General features: G+C 42.5%; 1 protein-coding gene across 2 annotated transcripts in view; it reads right to left on the bottom strand.

Annotated features, from left to right (window-relative positions):
• COL9A3 (collagen type IX alpha 3 chain) overlaps positions 1–13,364 on the bottom strand; it is a 102,877-nt gene that overhangs the window by 64,301 nt on the left and 25,212 nt on the right. The window contains exons 1-2 of one of the 2 annotated variants that reach the window (XM_067468226.1): positions 10,913–11,259; positions 5,921–5,989 (exon numbers count right to left, since the gene is read on the bottom strand). In XM_067468226.1, coding sequence (XP_067324327.1) covers positions 5,921–5,989; positions 10,913–10,978 — 135 coding nt within the window. In that variant the 5' untranslated portion in view covers positions 10,979–11,259. Of the gene's footprint in view, positions 1–5,920; positions 5,990–10,912; positions 11,260–13,364 lie in introns of those variants that run through there. The other variant, XM_060771973.2, reaches the window with a different exon arrangement.

Raw genomic sequence — 13,364 nt, 5'->3', positions numbered from 1 at the left:
ACACAGTACCCCCATGCCTCGAAGGGACTTGCTGGTGCGAGCTTCCCTCCAGCCTCTCATGCTCTCCCTTGCCCGCACATGTGCACCAAGCTGCCATGTGCGAGCACACCTACTGTCCCCTCCCCATTACTAGTCTCAGAAAAAGCCCTTCCCTTAGCTGGGAGGTTGACTGAGAAGCCCGACAATCATAGCGAAGGATGGCTTTTGGTGGGAGGATTCGCTCTCTGTTTTCAAAAAGGAAAAGAGGTTCCAAAGGGGTTCCTAAGGTCTTTGGAGACCTCTCAGAAGTCCCCTCACAACCCCCCCCCAGGGGTCCTGACCCTCAGGTTGGGAACTGCTGCTCTAGTGCTATATAGATCTCAATCAACCTTGGGTTGTTGTAGGTTTTTTCAGGCTATATGGCCATGTTCTAGAGGCATTCTCTCCTTTCTCTCTTGACGTTTCACCTGCATCTATGGCAAGCATCCTCAGAGGTTGTGAGGATGCTTGCCATAGATGCAGGTGAAACGTCAGGAGAGAATGCCTCTAGAACATGGCCATATAGCCCGAAAAAACCTACAACAACCCAGTGATTCCAGCCATGAAAGCATTTGACAATATCTTTCAACCTTATTTGTTGAAATTAATAAAGCAGAATTGCCTCTATATCATGCCAAGAAGAACAAATAACAATGTATTGTGAAGCTTGAAGCGTGGTTAATTAGTTGGCAGAAGTTCCATACTGGAGAAAGACCTATTAATAAAGTAATTGAGCTTGTTACTCTATAGTGTAGTGTTTCTCAATATATGATATGGGAGAGTGACAATCCCACCCCACTTCAGGCTCCAATAAGCCAGAAGGGTGCTATATTTGTGCTCATTAACTACAGCTATTTCTTCCTCTCTAGTCCAGAAACCACCACTTTTGAGTATCGCTGCAGTAAGAGGTATCACATGGAGCAGTAATTACCTACTCAGGTTTGAGAGTTTTCTGGCCTCTACACTTCCAAGAACTTTCTGAGCTGTACACTTCCAAGAACAGCCAAGAACTTTTGGAAAACCAGAATCTCCATGACCTTTTGGAGAAAAATGGCATTCACAACCATTTGAAAATCATAACTTTTTGTAAATGTATGATCTTCCAGAGAAGAGCCAGAAATAGTAAAATTGTATCTTTAGTTGTATATATCCACATGCACTTATGCAAGGCAAATTGGCTTTCCATTGTTAGGCTGATAACTTGGTTGTCTCTGATCTGTTAGGAACAGAAATTATGCCAATGCACAAAATATAGAAGTTCTTCAGAAGGTTTTTTTTTTTCAGTGCCCAAAAATATATCTACTCTCCCATAAAACATTTTGTTTCTATATCATGCTTTCAAGAGACAAAAATAAAGCATACTTCATTAAAAGTAACATATTTGGTTTACTCACAACCTTCATGTATTCAGTATACAGATACATAATTTGTCAATTCAGTTGCAGATAGATTTGAAGTGGTTTCTCTGTCCAGATAACACAGAGCATCTTGCTTACAATCAACAGCAACATGAGTTTTGCTCATGTCCAAAGCCTAATGGCATCTTATTTATTTACAGTATTTCTATACTGCTTTTCTCACCCCTAGGGGGACTCATCTAAGATCAGAGCTGTCTCAGAGCTGATCATGTGGTCTGCAGCCCCTCCCACAACCTCTAGAAACATAGAGTAAAGGGAAAGCTGCATACCAAAACATACATATACAATACAGTAAGAAACAGAATAATCTACAAACAAATTACTAGTGGAGGCTTGAAGAAGGTTGCTTTTTCCAACAATAACACTAGAAAATACAGGCTGGCATTCTGTATTGCAGTTACACATTTGTAACCCAAAGTTCCTGATCCATAACTTCTACATATTCTGCAAGACATCGTACCACAATCAGAAATGCTCCCCTCAAACTCACCATAGCAGCCACATTGACAAATTTATTAAACAATAAACCTTCAGCGGTAAATAAGTTACAAGTTTCTTCACGAAATTGAACATAAGCAAGGCACAAATGTTTATGGAACACTGGCCACACTAATTATTCTTTGCTAATCTAGAAAATTGGGCCCAAACTGGCATAATGAAACATCAAAAATCTACATTTAGGCAAAAACCCACGAAACTGAGTCCGCGAAAAGCAAACCGCAAAGTAGCAAGGGAACACTGTATATGACAGTTAAGTCAGGAGGTGAGGAGAGTAACGGCCTAGTCAGGAGGTGAGTAACAACCTCATCAGATGGGCTGATTTGCCCATCATATGCCACTTGCTCTCCAGTTTTGACATGGGGCCTATTATATGATGCACAGGGACTTTCAGTCAGCCTCTATGCCAAAAGAGGAGAGTAAGTGGCGTATGCCACAGATGTGGCAACATGGGAATTGTGGGAGATGAAGTTCAAAACACCTGGAGGGCCAAAGTTTGCCCATGCCTGATCTAGAAGGTCCTCAAATTTGTTGCCACACCAGTGGGACAAGCTCTTACATTGGTGACAGAGGTGGGGGTAAGTATAGGCTCTCACATACATCTCCATCCCCTTGCCCCTGAGCTGAGACCAGCATCTTCTCTATAGTCTGAATCACAATCCCTTCCTTCCTTTTCTCCCAGTAATAGCAGAAGGAGCTCCTCTTCGAGCCTGGCAACCACTGGGCAATAGGAGAACGCACACATGTACAGTTGAGTATACCTTATCCAAAGTATTTGGGACCAGAATGTTTTTCAGATTTCAGAATACTTGCATATACAGGACCCAAGTCTAAACATGAAATTTCATTATGCGTCATACATATTTTATTTATTTATTTACCCTATTTATATCCCATCTTTCTCAACCCCGAAGGGAACTCAGAGAAGCTTTACATACAGGCAACCATTCAATGCCTTAAAATACATACGATTATAATAAACATTAAAATTAAGAATTAAAATTAATGGAAATTAAACCATTTAAAAACATTACTTTCACTGTTAAAAACCACGCCACACACAATCGTAATTCAGAGGCATTCCATTAGTCAATTAGTCAAGTCGCAGTGCTCAGGGAGCACGTGACTCCTCTATTGTGCCAGCCCCACTGCCTGTCAGTCTGCTACTGGGAACAATTCAAAGTGCTGGCTTTACCCTATAAAACCCTAAACAGTCCGGCTAAGCTATCCGAACGTATCTCTCCATATGAACCATCTAGGACTTTAAGATCGTCTGGGCAGGCCCTGCTCTCGATCCTGCCTCCCTCGCAGATGTGTTTGGCAGGGACGAGAGACAGGGCCTTCTCAGTGGTGGCCCCTCGGCTATGGAATGCCCTTCATAGGGATATAAGATCAGCTCCCTCCCTTCTTTCATTCTGCAAAATGGTTAAGGCCTGGCTCTTCGAGCAAGCTTTTACTACTGGAGCATAATTAGACGGAAACGAATATATGGAATGACTGACAATGCAATTGGACAATAATTTTATTAAGGAGACGCCAAGGATTCGTTTTTATAGACATTATCGTTTCTTTTATATTACATTTTAAATGTTGAATTGCTTTTATAATTGTTTTAACTGTATTTTGATAATTGTTATGCATCGAATCGTGCCGACTGTGAACCGCCTTGAGTCGCCTCTGGCTGAGAAAAGCGGTATACAAGTACAGTAAATAAATAAATGCACACAATCCATATCCACTATTGCACTACAAGTTAACCTCCGAAGGCTTGATTCCAAATCCATGTTTTCACTTCCCTTCTGAAGGCCAGGAGGAAGGGGGCCAATCTACAGTCACTGGGGAGGGAGTACCACAGTCGAGGGGCCACCATTGAGAAGGCCCTGCCTCTCGTCCCCACCCATCACGCCTGAGAAGACGGCAGGACCGAGAGCAGCGCCTCCCCAGAAGAGCTATACATATAGCCTGAAGGGATGATTTCATACCCATTTGTGTACACTAAACCATCAGAAAGCAAAGGTGTCATAATCTCAGACAGTCACATGGACAATTTTGGAGTGTTTCGGAAAAGGATACACAACCTGTACAGTCTTGACAAAAATGCTGTTGTTTTCAGTGACAGATAATGGATGTGCATTTACTGTATACTTTTATTGCTGCCTCTACCAAATGAATCAGTGATTAATTTCACAATAAATGTGCTCTACTGATTTTTATTAAACATCCATTCGATACACATGACATATTTGCTTTGTGAATAGCTGCTCGTAATATAACCAGACAAACCCCTTGCCGATCCAGTGCATTGCAATGAGTAAGAAATAGTGACACTTTCTATTTATATTGTTTTGTTCTGTATCTAGAGGGAAATTATTATTGAGTCAAGTTGTACTTTATAAAGAAACTAAGGGCTCTTCCACACTGCCCTGTATTTCAGGATCCGATCCCAGATTATCTGCTTTAAACTGGAAGATATGAGTCCCCACTGCCAGATAATATGGGAAAAGCATATAGTCTGGGATCAAATCCTGGGATAAAGGGGCAGTGTGGAAGGGATGGTCCTAAAAGCATTCAAACTCTTTTCATATCTGGAAATTCATTATTGATTATCCATAAATAGTGATTGTGAGAAACCAAATCTCCATATCTTCTAATGTCTACAATCCACATTGGGTTGATTGATATATAAAGGAAGTTTCAAACTTGAAAGTCTATCCTAGTAATGATTTTTTTTTTATGATGAAACAGTAACTCAGTTTATTTGTAGCATTCTTTTTTTATATAAATATTTTTATTAAGCTTTAAATATACATATAAAAGTCGGGGGAGGTGGAAAAAAAGGGGAAGATGTGAGGGGAAGGGGGGAGAGGCAAGATATTCCAACTACAGGTGGAAAGGGGAAGGGGGACTTGGGGTACATTCACTCACTCACCCAATCACAACATTCTTTCCGAAAGGGAAAAAAGGGGATGTAGGGCTGTGCAGGGGTCAGTAGGGGCGTAGAACTTCCGATTAAATTAGAAGAATGGGAGGAAATCTGGTCAAAAAAATTAAAACTCACATATGCAAATGAAATTAAAGAAAACTGGTATAAGCTTTTTCTACAGGTGGTACCTGACACCAACTCAAATAGCCAAATTTAATAAAGGAAAAACAGGAGAAATGCTGGAAGTGCCAGAGAGCCAGTGGAAATTTTATGCATATGTGGTGGAGCTGCAAGAAGGTCAAAACCTTCTGGAGCCAGATCCTTAAAGAAGCAGAAAAAATTCTCCATATAAAATTCAAACTAAAGCCAGAATACTTCTTGTTGGGTATTTTAGACTTTAAGCTGGAGAATAATGAAAACAAGATATTTTTCTACCTCTCAACAGCCGCCAGAATTAAATTAGCCCAACTTTGGAAAACCAGCGAAATACCAACTTTAGAACAATGGACTTTGAAAGTATATGATATGATGAACATGGACTTATTGACACAAAAGCTTTCCAGAGAAAAAATACTGACTGGGACAAGTTGCTGAATTATCTTAAGAACACAAAGAAATAATAAAAAGAAGGACCAATACTGTCTACAAAACAAGAAAGCTTGAATTAAGCTCAAGCAGAGATGGAAAGCAAGATATACTTATCTCATCTTCGCAGACCAACCTAGTAATGAATATTGAAGCTTTATTTGTAAAGCACTGTTTATCTCAGTCTTTGAAAAACCATTAGAGATGTTGTGGACACTTTCTTCCCAAGGAAGATGTCTCAGTTAGAAGTTAAGTCAGAAACGAGCTGTGTGTTCAGTGTTTGAGAAAAGAAGGCACAAGATTTCCCCCCAAAAGCAAATATGAATGTCTCAAGGTCTTTGCCATAATTTGCACATCTTCACATTGGGTAGGAGGCATATACTCTTTCAGTTCCAATAGATGCTATTTGCCTGCTTGGCCAAATCTCCACCCCCTCCTCCTCCCGGCATGAACCAATCACAGGCTGCCTGATACTTACGTCTATGCCATCCTTGCCAGGTGATCCCGGTGGTCCTCTTGGTCCAACAGGGCCTCTTGGTCCAGGTCTCTGAGAAATGAAGAAGAGAAGTCTGACTTCAGATAAAACATATGGAAATAGATCAGATGCTTCAGTGTCCAGAAGAAACTTCAGTTTTCCTGGTATGGGGCAGTCAACAAAGGAACCCTTTTTTGGACTGCACAGGCTGGTCAAAATAATCTTCAGCCTCAACTGGTGGATATCTCAAAGCACTCTGATTCTAAGTCAGAGATTCTTATGGATTTTGTGTGTGTGTGATGGATCTCAGGCTGGCGAAACCAAAGGATCCTTCCTCAGTCTAATGGAGAGTCCATAGGCTTCAACCCCTTCCCTAGTGACAAGTCTAATAACTGTAGTAAGATGAGCTTCAACAGTATTTCAAGGTATCTGTTACAACTACAACGTGATATGAATATATCTGCAGTTTCTCTTGGTGGTACTGCTAATACTACTGCAGTTTGTTGTTCACATTCATAATTGAAGGAAATTGAAGAGGTTCGTGAAAATACAGACACAATTGTTTCCCCATCCAAGTTCAGGAATCCCTAAAACCTATTAAGGGGGCTTTCCATGGACACGAGGTTAAGAATATCAATTCCAAAGAGTCATTGTTACAATCTATAGCAAAGGGATTGCTTTCTATATAGTGATCAGCATCTGTTCTTTGGGGCAGGATATTATTTTGGAAGTAGACAATGAAGACTTCTCAGTCATTACCCTCTCCCTTCCCACACAGTATTTTCTGTTAGTCATGGGGGTTCTGTCTGGGAAGTTTGGCCCAATTCAATAGTTGGTGGGGTTCAGAATGCTCTTTGATGGTAGATGTGAACTATAAATCCCAGCAACTACAACTCCCAAATGTCAAGGTCTATTTTCCACAAACTTCACCAGTGTTTACATTTGGGCATATTGGGTATTCATGCCAAGTTTGGTCCAGATCCATCACTGTTTGAGTCCACAGTGCTCTCTGGATGTAGGTGAACGACAACTCCAAAACTCAAGGTCAATGCCTATCAAACCTTTCCATTATTTACTGTTGGTCATAGGAGTTATGTGTGCCAAGACTGATTCAATTCAGTCGCTGGTGGAGTTCAGAATGCTCTTTGATAGTAGGTGAACTATAAATCCCAGCAACTACAATTCCCAAATGACAAAATCAATCCTCTCCCCCGCAGCCCCACCAATATTCAAATGTGGGCGTATCGGGTGTTTGTGCCAAATTTGGTCTAGTGAATGAAAATACACCCTGCATATCAGATATTTACATGACAATTCATAACAGTAGCAAAATTAGAGTTATGAAGTAGTAAAGGTAAAGGTAGTCTCCTGACATTAAGTCCAGTCATGTCTGACTCTGGGGTGTGGTGCTCATCTCCATTTCTAAGCCGAAGAGCCAGTGTTGTCCGTAGACACCTCCAAGGTCATGTGGCCGGCATGACTGCATGGAGCGCCGTTACCTTCCCGCCGGAGCGGTACCTATTGATCTACTCACATTTGCATGTTTTCAAACTGCTAGGTTGGCAGAAGCTAGGGCTGACAGCGGAAGCTCACGCCGCTCAACCGGAATCGAACCTGCGACCTTTCGATCAACAAGCTCAACAGCTCAGTGCTTTAAACCACTGCGCCACCGGGGTAGCAATGAAGTAGCAATGAAAATAATTTTATGGTTGGGGGGTCACCACAACATAAGGAACTGTATTAAGGGGTCCCGACATTAGGAATGTGGAGAACCACTGTGCTAGAATTGATTCACCAAACTCAGAGTAGCATACACAACTTATTGTATTTTGCCGCAACCAACAACATTAGAAGTGGGTTAGGCTGGGAGATGTAGCTGCTTACCCAAGGCAACCCAACCTTCGTAATTGGGTGGGAATTGGAACTCACGTTTCTGCAATACAACACAACCCAACATCCTTTGAGGGCTCAAAGATTTTCTTGGTTTCTATCCCTTATCATTGTCTACTATCATTGCTTCTCTATCCATACCTTTTCAAATTTGGGGCTCTGGAGACTTTGATGCAACTCCCCCCCCCCCCACCCAGTTTTATAAAGTGGTCTGGGGCCTCCTTGTTTGTAGAACAGAATGGAGTTTGCAATACAGGAAAAAAAGTTTTTAACACACTTAAATCCCAATTATTTTAATTACACATTTTAAGCTGTCCCTAGATTTTGCTGTTTTACAGACGGTAGACTCTAATAAGCACCTTCTAATGATGTGTTGGGGGAGTGGTGGGGAGCGAGGGGGAGCATGCCTACAGTTACAATAGCTTGCAAATTATCTTATCTGAAAGACCAGGAGAATTTAAAGAAGAGTAAGCTATTCATTCCCAGTGAGTTGCATTGAATTCTAAATGGAGGCTGGAACTGAATGCCTGCAGTGTCTTGAGTTTTTTTCCCCCTCTCCCTTTAAGGTGTGGAAAATGCTATAAATGTTTTTCTATGTGGAGGAAAGAGAGCCCCAGAGAGAGTAGAAGTCGCAAGCAGCCTTTGAGCCACAAAGGTTTCATTGTACGTCAGGTTTGCTCATGGCTGAGAAAGGGGTCACTCCAGATTCCTGAACCTGCCTGCGGGATAGCGCCTTCTGATAACTTTAGAAAAGAAAAGGTTCCCTGTAATTTCTGTTACTCAAACTGTACTCGCAGGGCGCTCTTCAGAAACAGAAGCTTCAACGGACTGGACTTGACAAAACGTTATGTCCCTCTGAAATGTGAGTTCAGAGAAGACAGACTTGACCAAAAAGGTTACCAACTCGGTTGAGCAGCCCACCTGCGGTAGAGACTGAAAACGCAGAACACTGGAAGGTTTGTTCACTCTGCCATATTAAACACAAATAGGTTCCTTGCAAGGAAATCCATCCCCCCTCCCTCCATGTTTTTTAAAAAAATGAAAATCTCTGATTTAGACAATTGGTGTTGCATCATGACCCATCAATTAAAAAGCCTGCAATCTAAACAGAGGCTTTTAAACAGAGGCTGGATGGCCATCTGTCAGGGGTGATTTGAATGCAATATTCCTGCTTCTTGGCAGGGGGTTGGACTGGATGGCCCATGAGGTCTCTTTCCAACTCTTTGATTCTATGATTCTACATATCTAAAGGTACACACATCAGAATCGAGAAAAACTTGCATAGTCTTGCTCTGTAATCCCTCAAGATTGTTGAGATCACTGTCTGGTCCGTAAGCTCATTTTAGAAGGACCCATTCCAGCCAACTGGTGGGCATCGCAGTGTTTCTCAACCTGGGGGTCGGGACCCCTGGGGGGGGGGGGGGTCGCGAGGGGGTATCAGATGGGTCGCCAAAGACCATCAGGAAACACAGTATTTTCTATTGGTCATGGAGGTTCTATGTAGGAAGTTTAGCCCAATTCTCTCATTGTTGGAATTCAGAATGCTCTTTGATTGTAGGTGAACTATAAATCCCAGCAACTACAACTCCCAAATGACAGCATCAATCAACCCCACTAGAATTCAGATTTGGGCGTATCAGACATTTGTGCCAAATTTGGTCCAGTGAATGAAAATACATCCTGCATATCAGATACTTACATGACGATTCGTGGCAGCAACAAAAATTACAGTTGTGAAGTAGCAACAAAAATAATGTTATGGCTGGGGGTCACCACAACAATGGAGAACTGTATTAAGGGGTGGTGGAATTAGGGAGGTTGAGAACCACTGGTTTATAGCAATTTTATTGCTCTTTACCAGCATAGTGCTGTGGTTTGAGCATTGGACTAGAACTGTGGAAATGAGGGTTCAAATCCCTGCTCATCCTTGGAAATCCACTCCATGACCTTGGGCAACTCACACTCTCTCAGCCTCAGAGGATGACAAAGGCAATCTCTTTCTGAACAAACCTTGCCAAGAAAAATCTGTGATAGGGTAATAAAAATAAATAAAAATAAATAACTTTATTTGTACCTCGTCTACATCGCCCCGAAGGACTCGAGGCAGCTAACATGGGGCCAAACCCAAGCAATTACAATAAAAATAATAGAATCATAGAGTTGGAAGAGACCTTGTGGTTCATCCAAGCCAAGAAGCAGGAAGATTGCACTCAGAGCACCCCCGACAGATGGCCATCCAGCCTCTGTTTAAAAACCTCCAAAGAAGGAGCCTCCACCACACTCTGGGGCAGAAAGTTCCACTGCTGAACAGTTCTCACAGTTAGGAAGTTCTTCCTCATGTTCAGGTGGAATCAGGTGGGTCGCCATAATTAGGACTGACTGTTATCCCATTTGTGAACAGAGAATCATAGAATCATAGAGTTCAAAGGGACCTCATGGGCCATCCAGTCCAATCCCCTGCCAAGAAGCAGGAAATTTGCACTCAGAGAACCCCCAACAGATGGTCATCCAGCCTCTGTTTAAAAACCTCCAAAGAGGAGTCTCCATCACACTCTGGGGCAGAGAGTTCCACTGTTGAACAGTTCTCACAGTTAGAAGTTCTTCCTCATGTTTGGATGGAATCAGGTGGGTCACCATAACTTTTATCCCATTTCTGAACAATCATAGAATCATAGAGTTCACAAATGGTCATTCAATCTCTGTTTATAAACCTCCAAAGAAGGAGCTTCCACCACACTCTGGGGCAGAGAGTTCCACTGATGAACAGCTCTCACAGTTAGGAAGTTCTTCCTCATGTTCAGGTGGCATCAGGTGGGTCGCCATAAGTTAGGACTCACTTGAAAGCCCATAATGATTGTGCCTTGATCAGGTACCCAGTCTTGCAATCCAGTCTTTTCCACATTGACCAAGATGTTGGTCTCTTTAGTTTCAATGGAACTTTCCTCAGCATATAAGACTGTTGTCTCATATGCCTATTACACAAAAGTTAAGAGAAATTATTCTTTTAGGAAGGATGTGGATGTTCTCCTGAAGATGAAGCTAGTGCAAAAACTTAAGTGCTCCACAATGCCCCAGCTTCGTAAAGATACAAAGAAAAATCCTTACCTGAGCTGAGGAAGTGGCCAAAAGCTGACAAAGAAATAGAAATCCAAGAGTTGAAAAACTGGCCATAGTTATCACAAGCTAATGCTTTTAAGAAAACTCTCCTCTTTCTTTCTCCTGGTCCAGAGGTCCTGTTCTTTGCTTCTCAAATATCAGTGCCGACACAGGTCTCCTTGACTTCCAGAGAAACCTGGGTCTCCTGGTGAGAGAGGGAGACACACAGCCAGCACACACACACAGGGCAAAACTCCGATGGAAAAAGGATGCAGGCTCCTGAGGAATTGGAGGAGGAGGGCTGGACAAACAGTGGAGCGAGAGTCAGGAAAAGAGGCGTACAGTCACTGCTCGCTCAAGATTTTTTTTAGCCTGCTGTGTGTTCCAGCCAGAGGGAACCAGGGAGAAGGGGCCCAAGGGCAAAGAATAAGGGTTTGTTTAGCTCAAAAGGATCATTGACTGTTCACCCAGGATGGTTTCCCCTGGAAAAAAAGTCCACGCTCTCGTTACATCCCGAATAGATTACTGCAACGCACTCTACGTGGGGTTGCCTTTGAAGACTGTTCGGAAACTTCAGCTAGTCCAGTGGGCGGCAGCCAGATTACTCACCGGAGCATCATACAGAGAGCATACCACCCCTCTGCTATGTCAGCTCCACTGGCTGCCGATCCAGTTCCGAGCCCAATTCAAAGTGCTGGTTTTGACTTACAAAACCCTATACGGCTCCGGTCCGGCGTACCTGTCCAAACGCATCTCCCTCTACGTCCCACCTCGGAACCTGAGATCATCTGGAGAGGCCCTGCTCTCGACCCCACCTCTATCACAAGTGAGGCTGGTGGGGACGAGGAGCAGGGCCTTCTCAGTGGTGGCCCCTCATCTGTGGAACTCGCTCCCGGGGGAAATCAGATCAGCAACATCCCTCCTCTCCTTTAGAAGGAAATTAAAAATGTGGTTATGGGACCAGGCCTTCGGGCAACCTGGCAGCTAAGGACAATGGACAACTTGAATTAACAGGACTGACAATGTGGAACTGAAACTATGGACTATGAGACGGCGAACGTTGAATGCTAAACTGGTTTATTGACATGTTGTAGAACTGAGAACCAACTGTTTAATTGTTTTTAACTGTTTAAATTGCTGCTATACTGTATTGTTGTATTGTTGCCGGCATCGAATTGTGCCTTTGTAAGCTGCTCTGAGTCCCCTTCGTGGTGAGAAGGGCGGGGTAGAAGTGTCTGAAATAAATAAATTCTTCAATATGGCTCATAGATAAATGCAATATCAATACTGTGTGATGCACAGAAAAATTGCTGCAATTGCAGGGCATGAATGGAATGGATGCCAGCTGTAGCCATAACAGATCAATGAACACACCGAGAGGTGTCTACGCTCGAGTGGTAACAGCTTGAGACCACTTTAATTGTCATGGCAGAATTCTACAGAAGCCAGGGATTTGTAGCTTGAGATATAAGGCCCTTCTACGCAGACCTATATCCCAGAATATCAAGGCAGAAAATCCTACAATATCTGCTTTGAACTGGGTTACCTGAGTTTACACTCAGATAATGTGAGATTTCCTGCCTTGATATTTTGGGATATAAGACTGTGTCCATAGAGATTGTTTCTACAGGTTCTTGGTCCATGGAGTCAACCAATCATGGTGTAAAAATATTTTGGGGGTAAATCCAACCATGAGCTATTTAGATGTGTAGTCTCAGGCCCTTTCACAGCTCCTCATGTATTCTCTGGCACTGTTTTGAGATGTTCTCCATGGGACACCCACAAAGGTATACATTTGGACTTGAGAATCCAGATTTTGGAATCTACGGGGAGGAACTTAGTGGACATTAAGGGCCATGTACTTCAGGAGAGTCAATTAAAGCTTTCGAGATCAAGTCTCTTCACATACCATAAACCCCAGGTCCCATAGGAATTTAGTTGTAACAGTTAAAGAATACAGTAGAGTCTCGCTTATCCAACCTTCGCTTATCCAACTTTCTGTATTATCCAACACAGTCTGCCTCCCGCCTGGATCCATAGCTGTTCCAATACATTACGATGTTTGGGTGCTAAATTCGTAAATACAGTAATTACATAACATCACCATGTATTGAACTGATTTTTCTGTTGATTTGTTGTAAAACATGATGCTTGGGTGCTTAATTTGTAAAATCATAGCGTAATTTGACGTTTAATAGGCTTTTCTTTCATCCCTCATTATCCAGCGTTTTCACTTATGCAACGTTCTGGTGGCCCATTTATGTTGGATAAGTGAGACTCTACTGCTGTAGTATCAATCTCCTATAATTTTTTAGTGAAAACTAAAGTTTCTCAACCAGGTGTTCCTGGAATCCACTTGGTTGCGGGAAATTGTTATTGAAACTTATTTTAAGCCGTGGATATTTACTGAAGTTTTGAAAACTGTTTGAAGAGTTCCCCACTGCTTCTTTGAACGAATGTA

The sequence above is a fragment of the Anolis sagrei genome, chromosome 4 (genome assembly GCF_037176765.1).
Source record: "Anolis sagrei isolate rAnoSag1 chromosome 4, rAnoSag1.mat, whole genome shotgun sequence".
In the NCBI taxonomy this organism is placed as follows: domain Eukaryota; kingdom Metazoa; phylum Chordata; class Lepidosauria; order Squamata; family Dactyloidae; genus Anolis; species Anolis sagrei.
Note: the sequence above shows the minus strand (reverse complement) of the source record. Positions and strands in the feature narration are given on the sequence as shown.